This window comes from Telopea speciosissima, chromosome 3 (assembly GCF_018873765.1).
Source record: "Telopea speciosissima isolate NSW1024214 ecotype Mountain lineage chromosome 3, Tspe_v1, whole genome shotgun sequence".
NCBI classification, from domain to species: domain Eukaryota; kingdom Viridiplantae; phylum Streptophyta; class Magnoliopsida; order Proteales; family Proteaceae; genus Telopea; species Telopea speciosissima.
In genome coordinates this window covers 32,595,419-32,606,464 of record NC_057918.1, presented here as the reverse complement: position 1 = coordinate 32,606,464, position 11,046 = coordinate 32,595,419, and the positions used below count along the sequence as shown (strand labels likewise).

Genomic DNA, 11,046 nt, shown 5'->3' with positions numbered 1-11,046 from the left:
TCCGGGTAATAATAGGTCAAAAAAATTTCTTGTTGACGCGGCACAAATAGAAGGCCCATGGGATTCCCCACGTCGCCTGCGTGGGGATCGTTTTTCCCTTTATTTATTTTCTCCCTTTATGATAATTCCCAGAAGTATAGTAGAATCTCGCAGTCATGGTCGGCCGGCGGTGGCGTTCTCTCGCCCGTGTGCTATGTAGCCAGTAGCCAGCACCCAAACTTCCCGCTAAACAATCTTACATAGGGTCGTCAGTCTCACCGGACCGTGTTTCGAGGGTGTCGAGAATTCTTGGGGAAGTTCAGGTATATTTCAGCATTCGCATCTCTGCAGTCTCTACCATTTTCTTTTCTTGTTTCTCTATTCTGTCAGTGCATTTGGGGTGCTCTCCGATTGCAGTCATAGCATTAGGTTCATTTCGTATATAACGCAAAAGTGAGAGGGGCCTTGGGATTTTCTTTTTTTGCTTCTGTTCCACCATAGAACTTGACTGGTTGAGTTGGAGTTACTTTGTTAGGTTCGGCACTCTGAAATTCTAAGTTTGAGTTGTTGGACACTTGGGGAAATTTCTTCTATGTTGGGTTCTTTGATGGGTTTGAGCTCTGAATGATTGCTGTTATCTCTTTATAGAGGTCCTTGTGGATAGCTTTAGCTTGGTCAAGTTGATTTGTTTGATTCAATAGTTAGGGTCTGTTAGTAAAACCTATCGTTTCATCCAAAAATGCGTACTAGGTCTCCACATTGAGTATTGGGAGAGAGAATTGACTGGTATCTTTATCACTTTACCAAACTGAATTGTAGAAACTCCAGGTGATTCTGAAATATCCCTGTGAATTAGTCCTTTTCTTTATTTTAAAAATCAACCCATTAATTTTGTCTCTATTTTTGCACAATGTTGTAAAAAAACAAGGCTCAGAAATGTGAGAAGGTTGGAATTGGTCTGGCATTGACCTTTTTTTGGGAACAAAATCCAGAGTTCTTTCTCATTTATAGGCAGAACACGTGTTCACTCATACTACCGCCTGGGGGAGGGGGAGACTGCTGAATGTTGGAAGACATATAGTTGTGCATTAATTTGGATGTTTAAGCCTTTATGCCTCAGTGATTAAATCTAGCAACCAAATGACAATACTCCATATGGTCTACGTCAGGATGTTTTGTATCATTCTATTTTCCTTCACTTTCTTTCACAAGGAACTGATGAACAATAGGAGGACTTTACGGGATTCCTTAACTCTAATGGTTATCTACCAATGACATTCTTGTCATTGGTAATTTATAGGGTTGAGAACCACCATTAGAGGGATTCCATCTATTAGATATCCTTTTCCAAATAGTCTTTTGGTTCAGTATTAACTCTAATAGGTTATCTACCAATGACATTCTTGTCAACATGCTCTTTCTGCATGCATGCTATGCTGGTTTGCTTGCAGAATCCTTAAAACTTCTTAAACAAAGAAACTGTTTTTTAGGCTGTAACTCATGCTTCATTGTATGTTTGAAAAAACACCTATATTTTAGAAGAGAATGACAAAGCAAGCACCCTATCAATCTTTTACTGTTTCACATGTAGGTTTCCTGGATCCCGGTGAAATTTCGTACGACATGAATACCGTCAAGATTAGCTGGGTTGGGCAAACTTTTGCCCTAGCTAAGTGCAGTGACTCTGGAGGGAAGAAGTCCCGCATTCGCCGTTCAAAGGAGGAGAGGAAGGAGATGGTTGAATCTTTCATACAGAAGTAATTGTTTTCTCTAAGTTGCTGATTCAGCTTATATAGTTAACTGCTGCTTATTTCTGTTTATTGTATGAAGAGGTGCAAATTGATGGATTGCCTATGAAGTTGTACACTTTTCCCCCTTTTTATGTATTTATTCTACATTTGATTGTGTCATTGTGATTCTAAAGAACAAACCAACTTGCATGGCTCTCGTGCTCTCTCTCTCTCTCTGATAAAGTTTCCTTGTTTATCAGGAAGGATACTTACTTTATTTTCATCATTGTCATTTGACAATACAGTGCAGCAAGAAATGGGAGAATTTTACTTTTTGGGTCACCTCTTCAGCTTTATTTAGATGCCCTTAACAATCTGAGAGGTGAACTTTCTACTGGATCATCATGGAGAAGTTCTTACTAGATGCGCATAAGGAGCTCCTTAGATGAACTTGCTACTGGATCATCATGAAGACGTCCTTACTGGACTCTCATAAGGAGCTCAGTGGATGGCAGATTCATGAAATATGACATTAGTAATATGTAGTCCTTTTATAGATATGGTAGTTCTTGGATTTAAAATGTTTGGGTAATTTCAGAGATTCTGAAGGAAATTTATTTGGTTGTGAGATCTCTCACCATTAGTATGTTTATCACTTCTTCCAGTCCCAAGTCACATCATTCATTAGCATGTTTATCACTATTAAATTTATGTGATATGTTGAACTTGAGAAAATGCCCTCACTTTGTGTTGGCTATTTTTCTGTTGTAGAATTTGATGCTTTAATTTCTCTATATGGAACCACAGCTAATACATTCATTTTTGGTTTCCTTCTAGCTTAAATACAGCAGTAACATATTGAACCTACTTTAACTCTAAATTGTCCACTCTTGGGGACTAAAGTAATTTAACTTATGCTATGATGAACTAATGGATATCTGTCTATTATTGAGTTCTGCAATATTAAATTATTTAACATTAGTGATTAAACTCTTTTTAAACTAAGGTCTATGAATAATAATGAACCTTTTTGTTAATTTTTCTCCTTCGCTTCTTACTTAATTACTTATTAACTATGTAACTCAAAATGAATCTAGTATTGCTATAACTTGATCATTTGTCATTTGAAATTTACTTCACTGACTTCTTCTTTTTTTTGGCGGGGGGGGGGGGAGGGGAGGGATTTTTTGGGTGTCCATCTCTCAAACTCGTTTTGGTTGTGGACTGCTCTATTTGTTGGCAAATTCTCGATCTGAATGTTGCAGTTAAAGATGAATCTTTTTTTAAATATCCTTTCTCATCTTACGTGACTATTTAACTAGAAATGAATGTAGTACGCTTGTTTATTTTTGGGCTGCCCATCTCTCAAAATCATGTTGGTCATGGAGTGCTTTATTTTGTTGCAAATTCTCATCAAAATGTTGCTGTTCACAGTCTGGATTTGGTATTTATTTTAGACACTATCTTGCTTTCAGGTACCAGAAAGTAAACAATGGAAATTTTCCCTCACTTAATCTCACACACAAAGAAGTTGGTGGTTCTTTTTACACAGTCCGAGAGATTGTCCGGGAAATAATCCAGGAAAATAGAGTACTGGGCCCTGCTAAGTTAACTTTAGAAGAGCACGACACTGATCGAGTCTCTGAACATTATCCATTGGGATCAATTTCCATAGAACCTCAAAGTCAATTGTCCATGTCATCTTCTGAATTTTTCACAAGTGATAACCAAAGTATCCGTAAAGAACTGGTTTCATCTTCTGTTGGACAATCTACTGGTCATAATGAACAGTCAGAAAATGGGGAATATATCAATGGGACGTGGATGGTAGGAGAATATAAAGAATCTAATACAGAGAAATTCCTGGAGCAGGGCAGTGTCACAACACAAGTAGATAGTGAACCATTATTTGACAAGGTTCAAGTTGGTGAAAAATTGGATGGAGTTGAAACTGTTCAAGAAGCACCTATCCCCAATGTAACTCCGATTGCAAGGGGCATCAGTGTGGAGACGTTTCCATTAAAATCTGATGGTAAGCCAACTTATGACACAGATTGGATGTCAGGAGAAGCCAGTGACATACCTGAAACCCTGAAAGAACAGGAACCCAAGGAAGCAGAAACAGCAACAGGCAACACTGGTTTGTTGATTCACAGAATAGATTCCACAGAGGAAAATCTTTTTGGTTTGATGGATAAAAAATCAGCTGTAAACAATTCCGAATCATTTCAGGAAAAAATAGGTTGTTCTGAAACCCAAAACAGCACGGTGAGTACTCTTATAGAGGGCATAGGAGTCCCAGTTGAAGTGTCTCAGAATGGTGTCTTAACCTTGCAGGCAGATGATCAAAAGAAGGCAGTTATTGGGATTGAGGTTAGGCTCTGCACCATCTTCTATTTCAATTTTTTTAGTTAATTTGTATGCTCTGCCATTCATCTAGATGCAAATGTCATGAGACTGTGAGCCCTCTTACGTTCATTGTACCTCAAAGAATGAACTAATTGTATGGATCCACGCTAAAAATCTGCCGAGGAATTTTTGAAGGCTGAATGCCCTCTTGAAGCATGGGCCTTCTTGTTAGATTCTTTGCATTATTCACAAAATATGGGGATTGAATTGTTACTTAGGAGTTGTATGTGTCAAAAAGGAATTGTTATTTTCCTTCCCTCTTCGTTTTTTTTTATTAATAAGATTTCTTTATTAGGTTGAATGTTTAAGGAGACTACTTTCAATAATTTTGGGCCGGGTGTGATTGAATATGTTGCCTACCAATTGAACAATCTTCATGAAATGTGGGTTAGATAGGTGTACTCGATGGGCACTGGATTTTGGTTTACTTCCACTAAAACATTTCATTCCATAGTTGTGAATGCCATAAATCTCGTGGAATATTTTTTAGCTAATTTATGTAGGTTCTATTGTTCAATTTCAGCTGAAGTCAAAACATTTGCATCCATTATCCTTATAATTCAATGTTGTGCCTATGAGCATCATATCAGATCAACCTATATTTGCTTACTTATCCCCACAAATTATTTGTTATGTTAAAAAAAAAATTCCATTGAAATTTTAAAAGATCTAAACCAAGTGTTCTTTGTGAAAAATATTGGGAAGCATTAATATTCAACTATGATGGGTGAATGGCTTCCTGAACTGCTCACCCACTGAGGCCATCCTTTATGACCTAATATCTGCCATGTGCACTTTTACAGGGGCCACTTTTTGTGGATAGGTTGGGCCTAGGCCCTAGGGTCACCTTATCACATGTCATTCATCCCACATAGAGTTAGTTGTCTGTGTAGCAGAAAAATACTTTGAAAATACATTAGATAGTCAATTTTTTGGGAAATGATTGGAAAAAATGCCTATGCATTGGAGGTAAATGATTGACTCTGGCCCTGAAGTTTGCCATGTGGCTAATCCATCTGTTCGGAATTTTTAATCACCCTTACACATGGCACAACTTGGTGGGAGTAGTCACGTAGAGGGAGGCTTTGTTTTGCAGGACATCCAAAAGACCTTTTGCCAAATAGGATTATTCAGGCTTTGCTAAAAGGCTAAGTGTGTTCACAATTTTTTGTACTTTAGCTCTTGAATATTTTAATGTTGTAATAAATCTAAGTTTTAAAAGTCACTTAAATATTTTCTGTATTATGAACATTTTCAGAGTAATTGATACTTTTTAAGAAGACAATAGGAAGCAATGTACAAATGCAGCAGCAATTGTGAATGTTGCTAAAAAACCATATTGGCTACTTGTTGACTGGCTTCTTTTTCTGTTGGTAGTAACCAGGGAAACTGGTCATGTGCTGCTAATTTTACCCTTTAGAAGGGTTGCGAAGATGGTGCTGCACCGATGAATTGCTTCATAACATTGCCTCATTATTTAAATATTAAATGTATGAATTTTCAATTTTCTACATTTTCCTTATTCATAACATGGTCAACCAGCAATTATCTTAATTTTATTAGCAAAATAATTATTTACCAAAAGGTTCACCATGAAAAATTTGTGAATGCTGAAATTTTGTATTTAGGGAGCAAAGTGAAATGACCACTTAAATGAATTTGACAACTGAGGGTTTCCAATCCATTACGTCTATTCTATCCATGAAATTTTGTATTTAGGGAGCAAAGTGAAATGACCACTTAAATGAATTTGACAACTGAGGGTTTCCAGTCCATTACGTCTATTCTATCCATGTTTTGTTTTTTCTTTTTGTTCTCTTTTAATAATAATCTGTTCTATCCATCATTTGTGGGGGGTGGTTGTGCTAAGTTGTTTTTCTGTGCTTTTACAGCCTAAACTTGTTCCAGCTGAAGTTCATTCTCAGAATGGCACTGCATCCGGAAAGTCACTTTCTCAGGAGGCAATAGGCAAAACCAAAGCTGATAATCAACATGGTCAAAGCACTGGGGAAGGAGGCAATTCCACTTTAAACAGACTTAACCTGTAAGATTCTCTGAAATATGCGTTCCTTTTTCTTCTTTTTTTTTTTTTTTTTGGTGGGGGGGGGGGGAGGGGGAAGGGGTGGCGGTTTCTCAAATATAGTTCCGAGTTTATTATATACAGTTTTGATTCATGCAATAATTCATTTCTGAGAACTTCTGGAGTTGTGCTCCTGAGTTTCTTTAAATTTTGGTCTAATCCAAGTCTTTTTCTCTGTATATTGTTTCTTTCGGCAGTGAATCATGGGAAGGAGCAACCAAGAAATCTGGCAAGGCAGAAACAAATCCATTTTGGACAGTATTTAAAGGTTTTATCTCTGCCTTTGTGAAGTTTTGGTCCGAGTAATTTCCCCTTATTATGTTTTGAGTGTAATTTGAGAGGCATGTAGGATGAATGAAGTTCTGACCCCATTTAGTCGGGGTAAAGCTGAGTTGTTGTAGTTGTTTTCATACCTTCAAGGAGAATTCAATGCATAAATGGTTGGTGGTGGTTGGCCATATGTATATCTTTTTTTTGGTAGAAGTTGGCCATATGTATATCAATGAACCTTTTGTGATGTTGCCAGTGCCACTCGGCGTTTTCAGCGGGGTGACCCCAAGTACACTCTCCTTTATTTGTTCCTGGTTGCGGGTAATGCACCCAAAGCCCAAAGGGGAGAGTCTGGATCACGTCCTTGTACAAAGACGTTAACTAGTGTCTTGGTACATTTGCTAGGCGACATGTATCAAATCCATCACCGGCGACCATTTGGCCTTTCCTGGATGCAGGTAATGCACCCAAAGCCCAAAGGCCACTGTTTTCTTATTCTTCCTCCTCTCCATTCTGTCCGCATTCCTCTCCAGCAAACTCACCAATTTGGCCAATATCTGGGAGGGGCCAAGCCCAAACCTGAGGTCGTGGAACCTAGAGCTGAGGCCCAAGCCGAACCTGCCCAGCGCCAGAAAGCCCATGCTCTGAGAATTAAGCAAGGATGTGAAAGTTCCAGTGCCAGTCCCAGAGGTGCAGAGGCAGAGGGCGAGACAGAAATGGAGCTGGTGGAGTTGTGAGGCAACGGTGTTTTTCATGATGCGGTAGATATGGGGTTTCCATTTTTGGTGGTTTCACTACTCGCCGCTCACTGGTGTCTGAGGGCATGCATTCCTTCTTCCATTGTTGGTAGCCACTACATCCTGTCTTTTGAGTTTTCTATGTTGTGTGTATGAAGGAAGAAACGAAGAATGGAAGATAGAGAAAAGGGAGGGGGTTGGGGAGGAAAAATAGAGGGGATGTGGCGGGGCTGCAAGTTGCTGAGGGAGAGGAATTGGATAGGGAAGAGGAAGAAGAAGAAGAGGTGGATTCGACGAGGGGGTTAGTCCCTCACAAATGCAGGAGAGGAATGCGGATAGGGTGAAGAAGAAGAGGAGGAGGTGGATCCCAATGTTTTATATTAAAAAAAGGGGGAGTGTGGCCCCTATGCTTGCACGTGTCCAATGAGAGTGCGAGTGGAAGCGTCATGGGGGTTGGGATTTTGGCCTTTCATTGGGGGCAAGGAGATCATTTAGCCCCCCACTGTGTCTGGACGTGGGTGGTACACTCCCCACAGAACTTTTCTCCTAAAATAATAAAAAGCATAGCAAAGGCTAAATGGTTGCCGTGGTGGATTTGACACATGTCGCTTAACTAATGTACCAGGACACTAGTGGGGAGATCTATGCTGAAGACCGATATCCCTGCTGTGGCTTGATTGGAGCAACAAGTCATGTTTGAGCCATTGCAGATTGTGACTGTTTGAGCCTTGTCATTTTCACTAACAATGGTCATTTATGCTGGGTTATTGAAAGGGTGGTGCATATGGTTTTAATTAGGGTTCTTGATGTGATTCATAACCAATTCATCATGCTTTCTTCTGAATCAACAACAAAGGAAAAATGTTGGTTGGATGTAATAGTAAATAGTTGGGGGTATATAGAAGTATTAGCACCCACATATCATTTTCCACTACGAAGGGCACAACCCCACATCTATCTACCTTGCTCCACAAGCACACTTCTCAGTTGCCACATTGACTCTAGTATTCACTCATATATATATACATGAATTGGGGAATCAATTGGTTAAGACTTAAGATACAAGATCACCGGACGAAGGTGAACATCTCCACAACAATTTAGTGCCTATGTACATCTTACTTCTACCCACTTGTCAAATTTCAAGCTAAAAAAAATTCGCCATACAAGATTAGAGGTTGAAAATTTAATGGGAAAGGGCTTTCCATGCCACATCAATGGATTTTTATCCTCTCAAATGCAATGCACTGCCTAGTGCATCACACAGGAAGAGTGATGGATTTTTATCCTCTCAAGTATTGTGCACTGCTTGATGCATCATATAGGTGCACTAGGCAGTACACCGCACTTGAGACGATAAAGATCCCACATCAATCATGGTGCATGAAATGGTTTCAACAATGAGGGATCCCACATGATTAAAGAGGATAGAAAGTATTAGTATGGATCCCACATGGTCAGAATGTAAGAGGGCATGGGATCTTTTTCCCAAATTTGATGCTGGGGTAAGCTATTTTAATGATATAATATTATTTGTCATAAATGAAGTGAAACGAATGGCTTTCATTAAAAAAAATAAAAAGGTGAAATGAACGCAATGATATTCTACCAAAAAAAAAATGAACGCAATGATATGAAAACAAAAATAGCATAAGAACTTGTATTGTCATTATTGGCAGTGATTGTGTAACTAATTCAAATTGTTACTAAATGTAGTAAATGATACTTCATATTTCAATTAAACTACTTGGATTTGAGTAGGAAAATATGATAAGGCTAAGGAATCTATCTTAAAAAGTTTAGTTTCCAGTGTTTGATAATTTTTTAGTTTAATTACATAATAATTGATTGGGAGAAGGGGCAGCGTACGGTGTGCAACCGGGTGGTATTCTCTTTTATTTTTGGATTATACAAGTTTTTTTTCCTTCTAATTTCTTAATTAAGGGAGCGTCTCTTTGTTTGGGTCAGCCAACTTAAGATAGCTGAGTGGGGGTTAAAATGTGGTGGATTTATCTTGACCTAAATGTTTATTGTTCAATTATCCCCCTCCCAAATTTTTTTTTCTTATTCAGATGTCAAGTTTGTGTAGATATCATAGATAGGATCGGGTTTACCTCCACCCACTTTTGAATGGGATCAAGGAGCGGAAAATGGCGAGAATGGGTATCAAGAGGGTATTTAGGAACATATAAAATCCTAGGAAGGGTTTGTGAACCCTAAGATGGTGGGTGAACCGTCCTATATGGGTGGGGGGAAACTTTGTCCTCATAGATATATATGGGAGGATATGTGATTTTATTTGAGTTGAAATTTAATAGGTTGTCAATTTACACCATTCTTAGACATCCAGTGGTATGAGTTGCCACATCATCCTTTTGAATGGCATGATTAGATGTGCTACCGAGCCGACATTAGAAACAAACCACTCTCAAACCATCCCTAGCAAGATGAAGGTTGGATTTGATTCTAATCTATGCATGGTTTTCAAAAATCAGAATTGGATCGATCAAATCAGTTGATTTAAATTGAAAGTGGCCATTGCTTGTTCCCAATTACATCCAAAGCAACAAACTCTAGGGTGTTTGGGATCGAATCGTTGACCTTCAAATCTAATGAGTTGATTGTAAGGTTTTTGAGACCAATTCTGTCTTATTCCGATCAATCCATGAACCCATAACCCAAACCAGCCATAGTCATTTATGCTCGTAGAGTTTGCTGGCACTTTTGTAATAATTATTCTCGCAAATTCATCCTTTAGTTCCGTGGATTTTAACTATCAACGCTTTGTTCCGATGGTTATTTATTTATTTATTTTTAAATTACAAAATTATTTTTGGAATTAAATGACTTTTGCCTTTTTGGTAAACAAAAGGTATTGAAGACTGAAGTATAACTAAGGATGTAAATCGGTCTGAAATCGGGTATTTGGTTTGATTACGGTTCGGTTCCAGGGAATTTTAGTCTGATTCAGATTCGGACCACGTCCCATCTCAGTTATGAAATTTGATATTCATATCAAACCTATACGGTTTTGGTTCCTATTTGGTTCAGTTCCAATTCCTATACTTGGTTTATAGTTTATACTTTATACTACAATATAGTAGTATTATGAAATCTAATATTAATACTAGTAAAATATGTATTATAATATATTAATATTATAGTATATATCAATGTACTATAATATAATTCATAAAAAAAATATACTATAATATATTAGTATCTAAATTCGATTCTAATCATCGGTTCTGATGTTGGATCTGTATTGTATTCTGTATAGTAACCAAGTCCCGCCTCGGTTTTGTTTCTCCGTTCCCGATTGTAATCAAATTCTACTCTTGATTCTTGTTATTTGGTCCCATCCCAATTTTGGATTTCGATGCCGGTTTCAATTTGACACCCTTTGACTAACCCTTGAAAGCTCATGGAAACTTGGTTATTAGGGCAACGACAGAATTGCAAAAAATAAAGGTCCATAATACAGAAAATTATCCTCTCCAATTCCCTATAGCTCAGCAGTGCGATAGTACTAGTGTGGATGTCCGACATGTGGTAGTTTGGACATCCAATGGTTCAAGCTTATTGACTATGTTGAACTCAGACCGTCGGATATCCGAGCTACCACATGTCGAACATCCACACTAGCTCTGCCGCACTGCCAAGCTATAGGGAATTGGAGAGGATAATAATTCCCATTATACAACCAAGGGTGTAGTGTCTATCTGTTTTCTTTCACTTTTCCTGCCATTGGTTGTTTCTGATTTCTCAGGAGACAAAAAAAAAAAAAAAAGTCATTACTGATTACAATTTACAAAGAAAGAAAAAGGGAAAAAAAAAGACC

General features: G+C 38.1%; 1 protein-coding gene across 1 annotated transcript; it reads left to right on the top strand.

The window, feature by feature from the left end:
- On the top strand, positions 1–6,554 carry LOC122653908. The gene is made up of 5 exons (XM_043847867.1): positions 1–302; positions 1,571–1,736; positions 3,185–4,082; positions 6,011–6,162; positions 6,396–6,554. Exons 2-5 carry the CDS (start codon positions 1,603–1,605, stop codon positions 6,502–6,504), a joined length of 1,293 nt encoding a protein of 430 aa, XP_043703802.1. The 5' UTR covers positions 1–302; positions 1,571–1,602; the 3' UTR covers positions 6,505–6,554.
- The last annotated feature ends 4,492 nt before the right edge of the window (positions 6,555–11,046 follow it).